The sequence below is a fragment of the Aphis gossypii genome, chromosome 1, assembly GCF_020184175.1.
Source record: "Aphis gossypii isolate Hap1 chromosome 1, ASM2018417v2, whole genome shotgun sequence".
Taxonomy (NCBI): Eukaryota; Metazoa; Arthropoda; class Insecta; order Hemiptera; family Aphididae; genus Aphis; species Aphis gossypii.
Window position 1 is genome coordinate 12,650,691 of NC_065530.1, and position 22,250 is coordinate 12,672,940.

The 22,250-nt window shown below is 28.6% G+C and overlaps 1 protein-coding gene across 3 annotated transcripts; it reads right to left on the reverse strand.

Moving 5' to 3' along the window:
* Positions 1-459: 459 nt before the first annotated feature.
* On the reverse strand, positions 460-17,315 carry LOC114131189 (uncharacterized). Of its 3 annotated transcripts, none has more exons than XM_027996352.2 (3): positions 17,101-17,312; positions 734-1,794; positions 460-668 (listed from the first exon to the last, which is right to left on the reverse strand). In XM_027996352.2, the coding sequence occupies exons 1-2, from the start codon at positions 17,167-17,169 to the stop codon at positions 748-750; spliced, it is 1,116 nt and encodes a 371-aa protein (XP_027852153.2). In that variant the 5' UTR covers positions 17,170-17,312; the 3' UTR covers positions 460-668; positions 734-747. The 3 variants fall into 3 exon arrangements, with proteins under 3 accessions (XP_027852153.2, XP_027852152.2, XP_027852154.2); XM_027996351.2 differs by lacking the exon at positions 17,101-17,312 and adding an exon at positions 5,723-5,943; XM_027996353.2 differs by lacking the exons at positions 460-668; positions 734-1,794 and adding an exon at positions 11,446-12,532 and having other exon boundaries at positions 17,101-17,315.
* Between the last annotated feature and the right edge of the window lie 4,935 nt (positions 17,316-22,250).

A 22,250-nucleotide genomic window follows, 5' to 3' on the forward strand; every position in this document is an offset into this window, starting at 1 on the left:
TACCTACCGTATTTGTTACTCAGTTATAAAACTGTAGTGAAATTCCATTATTTTTCAGTAAGCAGAGCAAAGTCAGCAAAGTCGTTACATTCGCGTCACAAAACAAGATATTTCATCCATACATATGTTTCGGGGTGATATCTAAACCTATGTATTATACCCAAGTGAAATGGGATATTATAAAATATAAATACATTAATGCGTATACTTTATATTTGTAGGATTGCAACAACAAGTCGAAAACTTAATAAAAAAAAAAAAAAATAATAACATATAATATTGTATATAAATAATGTGAGACGATTTTCACCGATTAAACTCGCGTTATTGTACAAATATTAGTATCAATGGATAACTTAACACAAATATGAATTCGTAAAATAGTCAATATAATATAATATTATATAGAGTGAGGCAGTGAATAGGGCGATTTTAAAATAACTATAAAAACTAAATAAGTATATTTTTAACAAATATATTTATATAACCTGAAAGTATATAAAATAGCATTAAAGAAGTGTTAATTTGTTATTTAATTTTTATAAATGATATCTGCAAGATGGTCCATGTTCGTTCTCGAAAAAATATGGCCTTATGAAACGCACCAAACCGTTACTTTAGAGGAACGTTGTTGTTTTATTTTAAAATCGCATGATTTACTGCCCAACCTGTATATAATCGGAAATAATTAACGTTATATTGTTGTTGTTATTATTATTAATATTATAATTACAAGATCACTGTTGGTTAGGCTGTTGCTTGTATTGCTGTAGCTATTCCTTGTCGCGGATGCATTTGCAGGACTTCCTCCTTTCTCCATGGATGGACCTCTTCCTCACTCTTTGGCAGTACCTCCTCCTTTTTCCATGGATGGACTTTCTCCTCACTCCTTGGCGGGACCACCACTTCACTCCTTGGCGGAATGAACATCATATTTCTCCATTTATCGAACATTTCTTCCCATTTATCATAGTCCACCTTTCTTCTTGGCGGGATCTCAATATCTCTCCGTTTCTCGACTTCCTCCTGTCTCCATGTATGGACTGGATGGACCTCCTCCTCACTCCCTGGCAGGATGAACCTCATATTTCTCCATTTATCGAACTCCATCTCGTTCGATTGATCAACGTCCACCTCTCTCCTTGGTGGGACCTCCTCCTCTCTCCATGGATGAACTTTCTTCTCTCTCCACGGATGAACCTCCTCACCTCTCCTTGGCGGGACCATCACCTCTATCCTTGGCTCGACCACCACCTCTATCCTTTTCTCGACTCTCCTTAGTGGACCCCTCCTCAAACTCCGCCTTGACCTCCATGCCCACGGCCGGAACAGGCCGTCAAGCGAACTACTTATCCTCCGGTTACCGCCTACGTCGTCCCAATCGTCGCCGATAATCGTGCGTCGTATATCACTCACGGTGGTCTCCGGCTTGTGTATGGTCTCGTCCACTACCTTCTTGGCCGCGGCCATGGTGCGTCCCTTGGTTTCTTGCAGTCGTACCAGCGTGTTATCGCCTGACGGAAGTTTCTTCTTGGAGGCTCGCAGTCCATTGCCGCCCAATTCCGACGTCTGCTTGTTCGTGCCCGGTCGAAGGCGACTGAGCACGGACGCCGCGCTTCCAGCCTCGTCGAGCGTCTCGGACGCTTGCTGTTTGAAGCTGTCCATCCAATCTGTCACTTGGTCCATCAGCGACGGCAACAGCGTTGTACCCTCACTGCCGACGATGGCACCACCATCGCCACCGCCACCACCGCCTTCGTCATTGCTCTTGCTAGCCAATGTGCCAGTCGCGTTCTAAGGAAAAAACCATAATAGTAGTGCCATAACCAGGGTTGGACTGTAAAAAAGATATTACATGTATCTACTACATTGTGGAATATATCTAGGACACCGAAATCTTCGGAAATCAAACACGATTTATTAGGTTGTTGGTGGAATTCTTTTATGATGCACTGAGCCAATTCTTAAAGTTTAAGGATAAATACTAATTATAATTTTCTAACATTTAAATGTCAATACCAACTTTAAAGATATAGAGTTAGTATATTTAGATGAATTAATAATTTTACTAAAACCGATAGCTTGCGCCCTAGATTGTTTACAAGCTCAAAATAATTGTTTCTAAGGAATATTAATACCATCATTATTTTCTTTAAAATCCCGATTCGAAAATTTAAAAGAAAAAAATTTAAAATATTGAGATTTTTAATTACACTTTTAATTAGTTCTCTCACAAAAAGGTTTAATTTATTTTTTGAACTACCTCCTGAAATTAATGAACCTATTCTAGCAACATGTTTCCATCCAAATTTTAAACTAAGGTGAATTCAAAATTACATTAGTAACCACCAAAAAACAATAATAATATAGAATTTGCGTATAAATGTAATAGAAAAAATTATAAATGAGTGTAGTAACCATGAATCTAGTAAAATTCTAAAGATAGTTTTTTTATATTTTATTCTCAAATTGAAAGTAAAGAGCAATCAAAGAATGAACTTGAATTAATTACTTATTTTAACGACAATAACAAATCATTACATTGTTTAAATAGTTAACCATCTATAAAAACACTATTTATAAAATATAATACAAGTCTGTGTTCATCTGCTCCTGTTGAGCGTTTATTTTCATTTACTAGTTTTGTACACTCACCCAGTAGATCTAATCTATCAAACAAAATGTTTGAAAAATTAATTTTTCTTAAAGGTAATCAAGATTTAATTAATAAAAATAATATTTAATTTAAAAACTAAACGTAGTCCATAAGACCCTAATATATATAATTTAAAAATGTATTATATTTATTTTTCATCATAAGTCCATAACCAATTATAACTTTATACTTATAAGTAAAATTTAAGATGTATTTTATTATTTTTTTTTCATTAAAATAATTTTATTATTATTGTATTAAGTGTTTTGACATACTGTATTATTTAATATATACATAGGTAATACAACTATAGAGTAAAAAGTATGGACAGTAGGTATAGTGTATTGTGTAATTTACGTTTAATAATTAATAAAATTCAATTGTATAAAAGTATAAAAATATCATACATCTGATATATCAAAGATACATGTATCTTGTATCTTGTATCTAGATACACTAAATGAATGTATCATGTATCATGATACTTTGTTTTTAGTATCTTGCCCAACCCTGGCCACAACTACGTTTCGTGAGGTCCAGTATGAAATACTATTATAGAAAGCCTCCCAAAAACAAAATATTATTATTATTTGTTACAAATTATTGTTTTTATATTAGGTCGATGAAATTTTGATAAATATTTCACAATACAGTTGATAAAATGGATCAATATACATGTTACATCATTGCTATCATTATATAATAAATTATTGTGTTGCATATTTTTAGTTTTAATCATAAATAAAAATGTTCAGAATTGTATGAATTGTATAGGTAATATTAAAATACTTTAATTACAAAATCAAATTTTACTTTTAAGGAAAGAGGTGTTACGACGTTACGTATTAAATTATGTTTAAAATTTAAATATTGTAGGGGAATGTCCTACCATACGCGACGTGTGAAACTGTGAACCTAGCACGACAGTTCATTTTACTTTTGTGGTTTTCATAATAGGTAAAAACGTAAGCCGTAAGGTGTATCAGTAAACTCTTGCGTTTAAGTGTTTTATTCACATTAATATCACAATTCAACATGTGTGAATACTAAAAATATACCGATAACTAAAGTAAGTGAGTAAAATTTGATTTGAATAAAAAATAATTTTCAAAATCAAGATCCACGAAAACTATAAATTATAATAAAATATCGACTGTAAGATGTAAGTTATATATATTGTATGTAGGTTTAGCTTAAATTAGTATAAATATATTTTTAATAATTTTAAAATTAATTTCATGAAATTAACAACTTTGAAAGTATATAATTTTAGTAAAACTATTATTTTATGTATAATTAATATTCATTTTTTATTTTTCTGATGAAATATAAGTACAAATAGATATTATAATGGAACGAATTAATGATATTGTATGATGCCTATCAAATTCGTTTAAATTATTTTGGTGTCTAGTTTTATACGTTTTGACGTTTTAAATAATTGTGATCGTATATTATTATAACGTGATTACTTATTTATGTTTTATTTAATATAATTTGCATATTTATTCTATGAGTTGTGATATTTGTTGTTTACTAACATACCGCGTGTGTCATAAATTTATTATAGTAACTATACTTATTATGTATTTTATATAATTTTACAAAAGTATAAAATTGAATTAACATATTGTACTTAAGTTATTTATTATTAACAGAAACTATAATTAATAAATTTCATTTTAAATTATAATATTGAAAGTATTAATATCAGTATCTTGAAAATTACTTAAAATGATTGTATATACAAATAATTTATCATAGAAATAATTAGTATCATAGATTATATTATAATCTTTGTTAGTACCTACCATAGGTATAAAAATATATTATTGTGAAATTTTTTAGTCGCAGATATATAAAAAATTATATATAATATATATAATGTATTTTATATATCTGTGTATTTAATAATTATCTATTTTAAATTTAAAAATAATTATACTTTTTTTTTTAGTCAATATTGTGTTCTTATATTTTTGGATCTCGAAACAATTTTATATTTTTTTCTTAGCTAGCATATCTTGTTCTACAGCCCGACACAAAACATTTATTTGACATTTTTAATTAATTAATTTAAGTACCTATTAATGTTTTTAAAAAAATAGTCAAGAGTCAATTCAGTCAGACTCAATAGTAAATAACAAAGTTTTAATAGACAGTCATAGTTCTTACAATAATTATAATAAATTTGGAATATTATTGAAAGTGATAATTATTTTAAATAATGTTTGTTATGACTGGATTCTGGAAGTCTAACTCTATATATTTATTTAATTGAATTCGTGCCTACATATAACATTTTTATTTATTTCAACTAGCTAGTATAATGTAATCATATTTCATATAAATTATTATGAAATTTGAACAATAATACTACACTATAAAGTATACAGTCTATAGTCAACGCATCGAAATAGCAAATAATTAATGTAGGTAATAGGCCTTTGAGTAATACGGAGGCGCCTAGCTGTATTCATTTTAACTAAAATATTGCAATCAAAATCATGCCACTTTTTTCATTTAGTGTTATCACCTTTTCGTCTCTACATCGATTATCATAATAATCAATTGGTAAATAAAGATTCTATTAGTGGGTTCTTGAACTTTAAGATAGATTTGCTACATCTAGTCTTAGATAACGGGTGGAAAACCATTAAAAAAAAAAATGTATAATTATTATAATTTATTATTCATTTGATGGTATTTATGATACATCACCAAAATATTACGGGATATGAACATATTATGCAGTCCCGTTCAACGAGTATATAGACAAAACTCTAGTTATGCTGTTCATATTAGAATTCTAAGAAATAAATTTAATGATTGTATTGTGTAAAATTTAATGTAACGATCTATATTATAATTTTAATTCGTTTGCATCTTTTCACCGTAAAATATTTAACGAGTTCGTAACAAATAATAATATTCCGTCGTAGAAAAAGACCGTCGAAAGAGAAAAGTGAGAAAAATGATGTATGTTTAATGTAATGTGTATCATTGTATCATAGTAGGTGTATAATAGGTTTTATTAAATTTATTGTAATTCTTAGTTGCGCTTACGTGTACCAGGACAGCCATAGTTAAGGCGATCACCAAGAAACCATTCAGCAAACAACGGGAAGCCATCATAGTTTTTTTCTTCTTCTTAGAACGGGTGTGCAAGAATAGAATAAAATATTATATTATTTAATTTACGCAACCTATAACGACCGAGTATGCTTATCGACAGAAGACTAAATAAGATCATTCGCTCACCGTGTGTGCGGTATTTCACGGATCTCGTTATAATATTTTATACAAAGTGCTTTGCACATATCGTCATTGAACTTTCTGACGTGATTAGATAAAACGCACAGAAAAAAGAACGATTTATCACTATATAATATTTTAATTAAAATATACGTTGTTTGTTATCACGTAGACTGCGTATGTCTTTTTGAAGTTATCACACAGTGCATATGTCATTTTTCTAAAATAATATAACATTTTTTTCCTATTTGCAGGTCATACGTTCAAACGGCGTATAAATAAGTACATATTTTAAAACGCGCGTTTAACAGGTTAAGTGTCGAGCCATAAAATTCAGTTTTGAATATAGCGCCACTTAGGGTTTATCCTTAGGGACCTTTCGATGTGACTTGTAAACAGCGCCACCTGGGGTTTTGAAGCCCGCCGTGCAACTTGTTTTTGTCGCCACGTAGGGTCTCCAAAACCTTCATTCTACATATTTTCTTGTGGAATTCAAATATAACGTGGCCTGTAGGACAATTTTGTAAAATTGGTTAATCAATCAATAGTTAATATGTGATAAAAATTGATAAATATCTTTCTTTTCACTGAAATGTTGTTTTACATTTTAGACAAATCTATTGAATTTGATGAGGATCATTTTGACTAGTCATATGAAAAATCAATAGACGCTAAATAATAAAAAACAATATTCATAGCAACGCGTAGGAAATAATAAATCATTTACTTTAAATATATATTGGACGCAAAATGGCGTCAAACGCGTTGCTGAATGATAGGATTGGCGTCAGTACGCAGTCAACATGTTAAACAATTTCCAATTGTTTTGTAGTTTGTACAGCGATTTTAACGGTGGCTGGCACCATATTTATCGCATGATTTATAATCAATTATGGTATAATAACTGTACCTATGTGGCTATGTATAATGCCATTTGTGAATAAATGTGTTGAATTAACTATTATTAACTATAATTATTGCACTCTGATCGACATTTTTTTTCACATACGCAACAATGTTATTGAAGAAGTACTCCATGAAAAATAATAATACCTACCTAATACCTACATTATCTTATCTTATTAATGATTTAATTAATAATACTGCAGGTACATGTCTATAATACAACATAATATTTTATATGTACCATAAGTGCAGTAATTGCAATATTGTGTGATGTTTCAAACCTGCTTGTACAGTAATGATATTGTTTATCTAATTAAAATTATGTATTATGTTAATTGAATAACATAATTAATACGAACTGTGAATATAGTAACGAAGTATCGAAATTGCAGGTTGGTGTAATTAAATTATAGAGTTTACACTTTAACAATAAAATAATTACCGACTAACCAATTTATGAGTTTTATTTTCTTTGTACTGAATAATAAATTGCACATTTTTTGAGTTATTAAAGAAAATTCAGGCACTTATACGAAAAAAAATTGGTATCCATTCTTTGTGTATGACTTACTCTTACATTTCTCTTTTTATTACATTATTTTTATATTCTACGTCGTATTTTCTATGAAAGTAGGTGAGTGCTTTGTGCTTTCAACGATCGATTAAACTCTCGCGTTGAAATAAATATGCATATACCTCAGAACTTGGTTATACGTGCTTTTATATACATTATATTTCTCATGTTTAATATACTATTAAATGTTTGTAGTTATGGACGTTGAGATAACGTATAAAGATATGTTTTTTAATAACGTTACTCTTGTGTAGATACTTTGTGTAACGACTCGGGTAAACGAATATGGTTCTTCATGAGCAGCATCGTTAGCTATTGTCTATATTTATATATTACATAGATAGCAGTAAAGTACGCAAAGAATGTTTATCTATGTCGACTGTTTGTAAGGACCTGAGAAATCAAGTTGAGTACAATATGATAAACAATGTTTTTCGTTTTGTTTTCTGGTACAAAAAAAAATCAACGAAAACGTTTTGCCAACATGCAAACTGGCAATGTACAACTGACCATGCGAAAAACACGAAAATTCTAAATCGATTCCACAGACTTCCAACGATGTGCTTTGCGATTGATTGATTGTCATCGCAAAAGCTAATCAAACAGAAAACTGAATCCGCTTTAATTTAAATTGAAGATCTGTTGGAATGATCGGGATTCGTGTGATAAGGACTTTATCTCCTTTGAATTTGCCCTCGATTATCGTTGCTTGTAGTACATTGTTCATCAGTTTCTTGACGGACAATCGCGTATCATTGCACAATTTAGGATGATTTAGATTCTGCAACATAATAATGATCGATCTCATCTTTAGCTGTAAATTATGCGGTGGAGTTCCTATTGCACATCAACCGAGCTCAAAAATTCCGTCAGATAATTTGTCACTTCATTTTCGTCGGTCTCGATATACGAACGCAATTCTCCAGTGATTTTACCTAGAATGATACAATTCAAACTATCGACGTCCTTATTCCTCGCTGCTAGTATTGTCTGTTCTCTTATCCAATCAAGATGTTTATAATTGTCTTCAATGCTTGTGAACACTTTTGTAATGAGTTCCTCCTTCGACGATGTGAACTCACAAAAATGTTAACGATTAATGATGTCATATATGGACAATTTTTTAAGCTAAAGCTTGCTGTAGCTTTTTCAATTTGATAAAACATTCCGTAACTAAAAAAATCAATCATCAAAATAAATTTAAAAAAAGGGTTTTTCAAAAAAAAAAAATCGGCCCAGTCGTTCTCAATTGATGAATCGTTATACATTTTATGTATAGAAATCGCGTGAGACAGATGAACGGACGATAACTGAGGGGTGGTCACACCGCCGTCGTAACGTCACCCAGTTACGAGCCTCCGAGTGCTGATCGCCAGAGAGTTTGGTGGCGGAAACGTTATTCGCGTGCGCTGCGTTATATTCAAATTAGGTAATAGGTGGCATAACATTTAAGTAATAATCGACAATAAACGATACCCGTGTTACAATAACGTATAATGTACGTTAAATATCGTCGTATTAATCGTCTCATATATTTATAGCCATTTATAGGCGTGTGTGTGTATACCCATACTATCTATAGGTGCGTAGGCGTTGCTGTTAGTAAACGCGCGTCATCTATTATATTGTATACTGCCATTCGTATTGATCGAAGATTTTGCTATATGACCTAATGTAGCCTATTGTTTTACATCGTATAGATGTGTGATATATATACGCAATGATTATTATATTATTTTTCGAACCTAATCAAATTTTCGATTTGCAGCTTATATTAGTGAAATTGAATAACTATAAATTTTTTATTTTGATAAATAAATAATATTGGTATATTAAAGAGTAACCCTATTAAAATATAGCTGCGAGAAGAAATGAAAATAATAAAATTATACTCATAACTTGTAATAATGCAAGTTGTTGAATATTATAATATTAAACACATTAGTATGGTCTATATTTTAACTACGTATTAATTATACAATTTTTAAAGCTAATTTACTAATAAACATTACGTCAAATAATAATTTTATACTTTTTCGGTTAAAAACGAATTAAAAAATGTGTTTCTAATACGGTAATAGTGATTTAAATATTAACAATATAAGTTTTTCTATTTACTTGAATAAATCAATTATATTAGAAAATAATAAAATAACATGAACAGTTTGAAGTTAATCAGCACTGTTTATAATTCTAAGTAGATACCGTATATAAAATATATATATATATATATATTATATACAATAAATATTTTTTTCTATTGTGATAGGAATGAACATTTTTAGTATAGTATATAATTTGTACATAGACTCTCGTGTATTATACAGAGTATTATTTTATCAAAAACACTCATTATTTCAAAAAGTATTGACATTTCTCAATTTTTTTTTTCAAAATTTAAGATCCATACTGTTCCAGAATTGTAGCACTCTCCAATATTTTCAACCTTGTATGCATTAGGTAAACCACAATCAACTTTTGATTTTCAAATGACGACCTATACTTAAAATTTCATAAATTAATAAAGCTATTTTTTTTTTTGAATTATCACATTCAAACCTAACCAATCTCCCAAATTTTCATTTTTCGTTTACGTTGATGAGATATAAAACTTGTCAAAGTTGAGTAGTTTTGGGAAGTGTTAATTCAGTACAAATGTGTTATAACCCATCAGTAGATAATTAGGTAGTTATAAGTAGTAACATTAGTCCAATTAATTATAATTATATGCCAATTTATAATAAGCTATATGGTAGGTAATAACAGGTATAAATATTATCACCACTCTCTTCGTTATACCAAGAGGTCGACGATATAAAATTCATTATTATTATTGCGACTAAACTTTTCAAATAAAAATCCCAGTTTTGACTAAAAACTTTCTAATACTAACCAACTTTGAGCAGCTATAACTCGCTGACGGATCCGCAACGAAAGTTAAAAATTTTAATGTGAAAATTCATGAAAAAAATGGCTTAATTAATTTATGCAATTATTAATATAGGTTGCCATTTGAAAATCAAAAGTTGATAGTTTTTTTACTATTAAATAATATAAGAGTGGAAAAAATTTAAAATGTATACAGTTGTAGAAAAATATGTATATAAAAATTTGAAAAAAATGAATAGAAAAAAATCTATACTTTTTGAAATAATGAGTATAGTTTGATAAAAGAATCACCCTGTATATATATTTAGGCACACCGGTACATCAAATTAAGCATCAAAATTTAGTAAGTAGATAATATGCTTTTTTATAATGTTTTATGTGTTGTTTTGTGTGTGTGTGATTGTGTCTGTAAACACGATAAGTAGTCTGAAAGATACTTTAATCTTCTGAAATTAAGAGCACTTTTTTGGTAGAAAATTGGATTTAGTCGGTGTTGCAAATTCGTTGCAAAACAATGGAATAGATTTGGAAACTATCGAATAAAGTCGGGGTACTACATGAATTTGGCACCCTAAAACTATGTTTGTTTGTATCGCCTCAAACAATGTGTTGCAAATTGTTTTATAAATACTCGTACTATAAATTGTTGTGAATTCGTTGCAAAAAGATGAGATCGATTCGGAACCGAACTGCCCGAGTCGGGGTGCCGACTTCACGAACGTGGTCGTCGCTGACTCTTATACATAGTGAAAATCGACAGTCGTAATCATATAGTTTGTTCTCTTGATATGATCTGTTATGCGTGATGCTTGACACGCGAGTGCAACAACGAAATTGCAGTTAAATCACATGGATATGACATGTGAAAATAATGAATAAAAATAATGAATTGGGCGAGGCACACCAATACGCCATCACAGTTGGTAACCAATGAAGTCATACTTACCGTTCTTGCTACTCAGTTATAAAACTGTAGTAAAATTACTTTATTTTTCAATAAGCAGAGTAAAGTTGTTACATTCACGTCACAAAATAAGATATTTCATCTATTTACAAGTTTCGGGGGTGATATTTAAACCTGTTAAGTGAAATGGAATATTATAAAATATAAATACGTTAATGCGTATACTTTATGTTTGTAGGATTGTAAAAACAAGTCGAATACTTCATAAAAATAATATATAATTGTATACAAATATTGTGAGACGGTTTTCACCGATTACACTCTCGTTATTGTACAAATATTAGGTAGTATAAATGGATAACTTTATACAAACATAAATAATTTATTTAAGACTTAACTTCGCATACAGTTAATATAATATAATATTATATATAATCAGAAACAATTAACGTTATATTGCTATTGCTATAAATGCTATTATTATTGATCCTATTAATATTAAAATGAAAAGATCAACGATGGTTAGATTATTGCCTGTATTGTTGTAGCTGTTGTCTAGTGGATGCATTGGCGGGACTACCGACTCCGCCCGTGGCTTGACCACCTCCTCTCTCGGTGGCTCGACTACCACATTTCCCCTTGACGGGACCTCCTCTTTCTTTCGATGGAGCCCAATATTTCTAAGTATTTCGTCCATCTTATTATATCGCTCCTCATTCGCTTTCCATATCTCAAACTCCATCTCTCGTTTTTTCTCGGCGTCCATCAGCATCTTTGTCTCGGCCCAAATATCTCTGATAATTGACTCGGGTTTCTTTATCTCGATTTTCCCTGTCGGACCCCTACTCAAACACCGCCTTACCCTCCATGCCCATGGCCGAAACAGGCTGTCAAGCGAGCTACTTCTCCTCCGGTCACCGCTGACGTCGCTCAAGTCTTCACCACTGATCGTGCGTCTTATGTCGCTCACGGTGGACTGCAGCTTGTGTATGGTCTCGTCCACCACCTTCTTGGTCGCGGCCACAGTGCGTCCCTTGGTCTCTTGCAGTCGTCCCAGCGTATTTTCGCCCGACGGAAGTTTTTTCTTGGGGGCTCGCAGTCTGATGCCGCCCACTTCCAACGTCTGCTTGGTCGTGCCGGGTTGGAGATGGCTGAGAACGGACGCTGCGCTTCCGGCCCTGTTAAGCGTTTTGGACGCTTGTTGCTTGATGCTGTACATCACGACTATCACTCGGTCTAACAGTGACGGCGACAGCGTTGTGCCCTCTCCGCTGACGACGGAACCAGCAATGCTACCGTCTTCGCCACCTTTGTCATCGCTCCAGATAACCGATGTGCCTGTCGCGTTCTAAGGAAAAAACCATAACAGTAGTGCCACAACTACGTTTCATGCGGTCCAGTGGGAAACATTATAATGGGAACCCTCCCAAAAAAAATATATTATCATTATTTATTACAAATTATTGTTTTTATTGTTTTTATATTAGGTCGATTAAATTTTAATAAATATTTTATGATACAATTGATACCATGTACCAATATACATATGTTATATCATTGTTATCAATGTATTATAAATTATTGTGTATTGTGTTGCATTTAAGTTTCAATCATAAATAGAAATATTCAGAATTTTATAATATTAAAATACTTTAACTTAAAAACAAATTTTACTTATAAGGAAAGAAGTGTTACGTATATTAAATTATGTTTATATATATGGTAGGGGATTTCCCTACCATACGCGACATGTGAACCTCGTACGACAGTTCAGTTTACTTCTGCAGTTTTCATAACAAACACGTAAGGTGTACCAGTAAACTCTTGCGTTCGAGTGTTTTATTCACATTAATATTATGACTCAATATGTGTTAATACTAAAATTATATCGATAACTAAAGTAATAAGTGAGTAAAATTTGCTTCGAATAAAAAATAATTTTCAAAATCAAGAACCACAAAATTATAAATTATTATTATTTTTTAGATCGACTATGTTAGATGTAAGTCATATAATATTGTATGTATAGCTTAAATTAGTGTAAATACATTTTTAATAATTTTAAATTTAATTTCAGAGAAATAACAACTTTGAAAGTACAAATTTTCAGTAAAATTATTATTTTATGTATAAACATTTATGACGTATTTTTCCGATAAAATATAAGTACAAATAGATATAATAATGGAACAAATTAATGATATTGTATGATGCCTATCAAATTCGTTTAAATTATTTTGGTGTCTAGTTTTATACGTTTTGACGTTTTAAATAATTGTGATCGTATATTATTATAACGTGATTACTTATTTATGTTTTATTTAATATAATTTTCATATTTATTCTATGATTTGTGATATTTTTATTTACTAACAAAACACGTGTGTCATAAATTTATTATAATAATTATACTTTTTGTATAAGTAATTGAATAATTATTTATTTAAAATTTAATACAATTAATTAATAAAAATATGTGAGAAGTTTAACATTAAACTTTTTCTGAATTTTTAAGCTAAAAAAAATAGTTATAGACATGTTTATTTATTTTCTTTTTCAATTATATAGTGTTTGGGGTCCTGCGAATCTTAACTCTTGGTACATATAACTATGTATATATTAACAGGAAAAATAGGTATATTTAGTTAAATATTATTTATTTATTTGTTTATAGTAAATTGCCAGGGGCATACTTTGTTATGGTTAACGTTAAGTCCACTAGAAATTTTGTTTTTGTTTAAAATTATATTCAATTTTCTATATTATCTCATGATATAATACTACAATATTGCATAATATTGTATTGACAATTGTAACAGTGTAATATGATAACATAGAATATATATTTTATACATTTACAATGTACATTCTTACACATCAATTTTATAGATAAATCATATTTTGTGTACCTTTATAATTAGAGTAAGTGATAAAAGTTTTCAATTAATATTAAATTATAAAAAAATGATAGATAAATACGACTGTTCATAAAAATGTATTACGTTTGTAGTGTACGAGTGTACCTACCTATATTTTACCTACACTATAATATCACTATACGAATCATTGTATCACGACTGTCATATTTCATATGCGTGTCTGTTCTTTGCACGTGTGTAGCTAAAGTTGACAAAAGTGAAGAAGTAAATTAATCATAAACAATCTGCCTTGACAGTATACATTAAACAACATTATAATAAATAGTCATTTAATTATTATCTTTAACATTTTTATTATTAATTATAAACATTTTTGCTATACAGTTGAACATTGTGTGAGATGGTCAATAACATCAATAAAAGTTTAGATGTACGAGGTCTTAGAATACTTAATTAATATTATTGAAATTCACACTAAGAATTTTTGGAATCCGTTATTAAATTATCAAATTTTCTAATTATTTACTTAAAACTAAATTGATATAATGGATGGTTCAAGAATATCACTAAAATGGGTAAATTTAAATTTGAATGCATGATAAAAATATAAAATGATTGTGTTCGAAAATCGATAATATTTACTATTATCGTCTTACTAGGAATATCGACAAAAAGTATATTTTGTTGGTGTTTACTTAAATTGTTGGAAATTATTTTTCTGTTTCTATGTATTTTGACAAATGTGTACTTAATACACGAGAAAATATATAACATTCTTGCCGTTTTCCAAGGTAGAATGTTGATAATTTATTATCTATTGATACTATTAAAGATTTTTTTTAACTCAAAATACACAGCGGCAATATTAAACCAAAACAAAAATAAATAAATAAATAATACAAATTAATGATAAAAAAACGTGTTATTGGCGTATTGCGTTGTGTAAATAAATTTAACTGTTTATAAGTATTAAAAATAAATATTTAATATAAGTATAAAACTATAATATTATAATAGGTACGTTAACGATATACAGAAGAGAAGGTGATAACACTCGACTTGATCGGGAGAAAAAAGTGGCTTATTTTTCGACACAAATTTTGTAGTTTAAATAATATTCATAGGTGAGCATATAAATAGATAAAAATATAAAAAATAATGTACGTACAAGTTCGTAGTAATTATATAATATTAATTAAGTACCTACTTAGTATTACAACTTTGACTGTTTTGATAAATTTTTTTTTTTGTTTTTTTTTTTTTTGTTTAGGTAGTTCAATTTGCTTCATTGCACGCAAAGTTATATCTAATTATATCCCAGTCTACAGTTAATGAAAATATGATACTTTAACTTAAATATGTTATAGAAATATTAAAATAAAGTAAAATGATTATAATATTATATATTTTTACAAAAGTAAAAAATTAAATTACCATATTGTACATAATAATTATTTATTATTAATAGAACCTATAGTGAATAAATTTAAAAAAAAGTTATACAATTATTGTATAATTATTAATGTATTATAATTAATAAATTTCATTTTAAATTATAATATTTAAATTAGTAATATCAGTAGGTATCTTGAAAATTTCTTAAAATGATTGTATGTACAAATAATTGTCACAGTATAAATATTATTAATACCACAGATTATATTATAATCTGTGTTAGTAGAATATAACAATATATTATTATGAACTTTTTTAGTCACAGATATATAATATTATATAAAATATAGGAACATAATACATTTTATAAATCTGTGTATTTTATTATTATCTATTTTAAATTTAAAAATAATCATACTTTTTTTTTGAGTCAATATTGTGGTCTTATATTTTTGGATCTCGAAACAATTTTATATATTTTATTTTATTTTATTTATTAATTTTTTTCTTCACTAGCATATCTTGTTCTACAGCCCGACACAAAACATTTATTTGACATTTTTAATTAATTAATTTAAGTACCTATTAATGTTTTAAAAAAAATAGTCTAGAGTCAATTCAGTCAGACTCAATAGTAAATAACAAAGTTTTAATAGACAGTAATAGTTCTTACAATAATTATAATAAATTTGGAACATTATTGGGAAGTGATCATTATTTTAAATACTGTTTGTTATGACCGGAGTCTGGAAGTCTCACTCTATATATTTATTTAATTGAATTCGTGCGTACATATAACATTTTTATTTATTTCAAATCGCTAGTATAATATAATCATATATTTCATATGAATTATTATGAAATTTGAACAATAATATTATATTATAAAGTCTATATATTCAAAGCATCGAAATAGCAAATAAATAATGTAGGTAATAGACCTTTGAGTAATATGGAGGTGCCTAGCGGTATTCATTTTAACTAAAATATTACAATCAAAATCGTGCCACTTTTTTAATGGAGTGTTATCACCGTCTTTTCTCTTTATTGGTAAATAAAGATTCTATTAGCGGGCTCTTGAACTTTAAGGTAGATTTACTATATCTAGTCTATTGTTACGGGTGGAAAACTATTAAAAATAAAATGTGTAATTATTTATTTGATAGTATTTATGATTCACCGTCAAAATATTACGGGATATGAACTTATTATGCAGTCCCGTTCAACGAGTATACTGGAGACGAAACTCACATAATATATAAAAATTTGTATTTTTATACAACATAAATCGATGGAGATCAACGCAGCGGAACGTTGTTGTAAATGAACACTGCAAATATGATGCCATAAATTTTGCGATATAGTGTTATGCTATTCATATTAGAATTTTAAGAAATATATTTAATGATTGTATTATGTATAGAATTTAATGTAACGATCTATATTAGAATTTTAATTCGTTTGCATCTATTCACCATAAAACATTTTATGAGTTCGTAACAAATAATAATATTCCGTCGTAGAAAAAGGTCGTCGAAAGAGAAAAGTGAGAAAAATTATGTATGTATAAAATAATACGTATAATAGTAGGTATAATATAATTGGTGTCATTAAATTTTTTGTAATTTTTAGTTTCACTTACGTGTATCAGGACGGCCAGAGTTAAGGCGATCACCAAGAAACCATTCAGCAAACAACGGGAAGCGATCATAGTCGTTTTTTTCTTCTTTGGACTGGAGTAAAAAAAAAAAAAAAATAGAATAAAATAAAATATTATTTAATTTACGCTACCTATAACGACCGTGTGCACTGTGTACGGCATTTGACGGATCTCGTTATAATATTTTCATATAGAAAGCTTTGCGCCTATCTTTATAGTACTATGTGACGAGATAACGCGTATGACCAAATAGGAAAAAGTGTTTATTTTATTTTTAGAAAAGTGACATACGCACGGTGCGATGACCGCAAAAATACATACGCAGTGTACGTGTTAAACAATATCCAATAGTTTTTTAGATTGTACAGCGATTTCAATTGCAGTGTCTGACGCCATATTGATCGTATGAATTAGGCTGGTGTCACACTTGCGGAATATTCGCAGTGGACAATAAGAATAATCAGACATGTAGCGATTTTATTTTTTCGGTGCCGAAATTTCACTGTAATGTGTCCAGTATAGACGTATAGTACTTAAGTATGTGAATTTTGATATTGCGAAAATTCTGCCGCGGAACATCCGCTGCGGATATTCCGCAAATGTGACACCAGTCTTATAATCAATTCTAGTATAGTAATACCCATGTGTAATGCAATTTGTGGATAAATGTATAGAATTAACTATAATTATTGCACTCTTGTCGACAAATTTTTTTTCACATACGCAACAATGTTATTGAAGACGTACATGAAAAATACCTAATACCTACATTACCTTATTAATGATTTAAATAATACTGTACACGTCTATCAGTGGCGTATATACAGGTTTTTATTTCGGAGGGGGCCGATTTTATATTTTAATTTCTTTGGAGGAATTCTATATCATTTCATGTCAGAAATAACAATTTTTAGTAAATTCATTTTTTACTTTGGGAGGGGTCCGGGCCCCCTCACACCCCCCTAAATACGCCCCTTACGTCTATAATATAACATTATATTATATGTACCATGGGTGCACTAATTGTAATATTGTTTCAAACCGGCATGTACACTGTACAGTAATAAAATTGATCATCTAATTGTAATTATGTATTATGTTAATTTAACAACATAATATATACGGACAGTGAATATAGTAACGCAGTACCGAACTTGCAGGTATAGATGTGATTATATGGGCATACGTATACTGGGTCCGAACTCCGAATCACCTTTTTTTTTTTTGTAAACTAAGCCCGAATTTTCATCTATGTTAAAAAGGTGTAATGTAAACTGCGCCCGATTTATTAACATATTAAATTTTTACTTATTAAAGTCTTTATGTTTCACAATTGTGTACTTTTTTAAGTAGGTATATCACAGAAATTTTATTTTCGTCAAGAAACACCAACACGTTATCCAAATATTTTCATATTCATAGAAAAGTTAAAAGAAATTCAAAAATAAGTATATATTACATCAAACTAAATAGTATAAATGAACCCTTTAAATACCTAAATTCTAAGGCAAAAAAAGTTATAAAATGCAATAAAGATAATAGTAGTCAAACTCCAATTGATGAATATGTACCCACAATATTTTATTGTTTGTAATATTTGTAATTATTTTACTTTTTGAAATGATAAATTTTTTTAATTCCTAATTATATTTTATTTTTAATTACCTACTCATACTATATGACTGTAATGAATTAAGTACACACTAAAGATAATTTTGCAAAAATTGATTTTTTAAATTTTACCCGAGTGCAGTTAACATGTCACCTTTTTACACTGATAAAAACGGGCAAACGTAAATTACGCCCGGTATTTCTTAGGTATATAGTTTACATGTGTGATTTTGTGTTTACCTGTATTTTGGGCACAGTTTACAATCGCCGAATTATATTATAGAGTTTAAATTTTAAACAATAAAATAATTATCGACCCACTAATTTATGAGTATTATTTTCTTTGTACCTACTAAATAATACAGTGCACATTTTTTGAGTTATTAAAGAACATTCACGCACTTAAATGAAAAAAAAAAACGTTTTAAAAATATTATATTGTCAGATTGTCTTATAAATGCGTAATATAGAGTATTAAATTGTATATTCAAATGTTATGTGCATGTTATGATCTTGGAATTTGTTCGTTGATTTCATTCGATTAAAGAAAGACATTTAAAAAATAATATAATACATAATTATTCTTCGCGGTTAATAAGTTAAAATATGTTTAGTGAGTCTAAATAGTTGTTTAGATAAAAAATTGATATACATTCTTTGTGTATGTCGTATGACTTACTCGTACATTTCTTTTTTTATCACATTATTATTATATTCTGCGTCGTATTTTCTATTAAAGGAAGTGGGTGCTTTGTGCTTTAAACAATAGATTTAAACGCTCGCGTTGAAATAAAAATACATATACCTCAGAACCTGGTTATACGTGCGTTTATATACATTATATTTCTGATGTATAATATACTATTAAATATTTTTTTTTTAAAAATAATAATAATAAAATGACTAGGAATTTAACTAAATTCCCATTTCAAGTCAGGCAAATAATAAAAATGAAACATTTTGTATTATTTTAAACATTTACCTATATTTTCTATTAATTATTTATTGCTATTTTACATAGTAAATAAAAAAACTATATATTATTTATTAATATGTAAAACACGTAGATGTATGAAATATGTTTAATTTCATACACATCGGTACTTAAATCATAAATATCATAAATATATATATATATTATATATAAGTAATTATTAATCAATAATTAAGTATGATAGATATAGACGATTATACGAGTATATTATATACCCTACAGTTTTATATAGTACTAGTCAGTGACGGATCTAGGACATTTGACGTCCAGGACTAATACAAATTTGGTGCCCTTACATAGTATTAGTGTACGGGTTAACGATTGTCTATATTGATATTTTAAGCGGAAGAAACGTGTGAAATAAAAATCACCAATGTGCAAGTGTCTGCAGTGTCTGCGTGATGGCTTATCGGTATTTTTTTTTCTTTAAGTTGATGGAACTTGTGCCCGATTCTTGTACGGTTCGCCCGTTCAGAGCCAAGATACCACCGCCGTCGCTAAAGAGAACAAAGCTCGAGGACGCGGTGCTTACGGTGGTCTACTACTCGGCGCTGGGAATGGAGCCCACGCAGCCTAATTACATGGGGACCCATTTCACTATTTCTGTGGTGCTTAGGTTTTACCACCCGCGACCAAATCAGAAACTCGTCCGAGAGAACGAAATACTTAAAAACCAGTTGAACACGATCCGTGAAAGTCATAACTCATAACTCTGCAGAACTGCTAAAAATAAGTTGGCCAACTTAACATATTATTATACTTATTAGAACCTCTTTATGATGGATATGATTATTGAATAATTTTCATTTGATGTTTGATACTATGATTATTGTTTTGTTTCCCAACAGAAGAGGCATACGAACAAAGAAGATCCTTTAATAGTAGATGACTGTACGACGATTAAATGGGAAAACAACGGTGGTATTGATCAAGAACATAATAAATCCAACAGTTTACCGCTAATGAACAAGAGATGTAGTAAAGTATCAGTGATAACCTCACCACCATATCAACCCAAAACACCTCTACCTCATAATCTGCAGTCAAATATCATGGCCGCCACCACTGCTACAATCACAGCCACCTCAGTGTTGATCAAATCGGAATCCATTGATTGATTATTATAATTGCAGCCTGTTTTTTACTTATTATTAATTATTATTACCTAATTTAATATTGTTACCACCGCAAATTGATGTTTCCTTAAAAAAAAAAAATAATAATATGTAGAAATTACACAATCTTTTTTTAACATTTATTCAGTACTACAATTATAATATATATACATAAATATGTATAAAATAATAATAATAATTGTCATAATTGTTATTAGTTTAAGTCTAACAATAATAATATTTTGTTGAATTCCCTTGTCTTATGTAAATAATCTAATTTAAATTATTGTTAATTTGATTTTTTTAATTTCCTGACAACTTTTTCTTAGTTTATAAAATTTAATTTTCTTTTTTGTAATGTATTTTTAATTTAGGATTATTTTTATTTATTTATTTGATTTTTAGAGTTTAACGAATTTGTATACACAATTTTTATAGTAACACACGAAAAAAAAACAATATTAATTTGGAAAAATTCAGTACTCCTAATTTATTTTGCAGTGTCTAATTATTATTATTTGCATACATAATACATATTACATGTTATAATATCGCACCAAATATAATAATAAAAAAAGCTATCATGTATAAGATAATATTTATATATTTCCCTAAACTTTAATGATTATAATATATAATATTATATAAGTATAATGTATATATTTATACATATAAAAAAAAATATTATTATGATTATAGTTTGGAAGAACAATATACCCTTTTTCAGTTTGTTGAATATGTATATTGTATATTTAATATTTACTTAAGGAGTACAATAATATGATATAATATTATAATAGTATAACATATTTTTATTAAACTTGACTGGAAATCAAAAACAATCATTGTGTTCACATACATTTTTCTCATTATTATTTAATGTTAATTGACAAAATTGTGTAATAATATTGATTTTGAAATTTTAATGTTCTTATATATATTTTGTTGTTGATGTATAGACTTTTTTTTTGTAGCTTAGAGTTTTTCTAACTCTGATATGAAATGAAATATTTAGCTATTTCATTTTACTATTATTATTATTATTATTATTATTTTTTGTAAAGATGTTAAGTTTATTTAAGTAACTTATATTAGGTAGTTTTTTAACTGTGCCAAGCTTTGTTAACACTTTTTAAGCAAAACCGAGTCATTATTTTTTTTTTTGTATATATTATACTGCCTGTACCAAATACATTGTATCATAATATACATGATTATATGGTGTATTGAAACGGGTTTTCTTTACATGTATTTTTTTGTGTAATGTTATAAATTTAAAACAAAAAACAACCATTTTATTTATGGACATTTTTTTGGAAAAAAAGAAAACCAGAAAAAAAGAATCAAAATAAAAGAAAACTATATGAATAAATAAAAATTAGGATAGCGTTTTGTTTTTGTATGAGAATCTA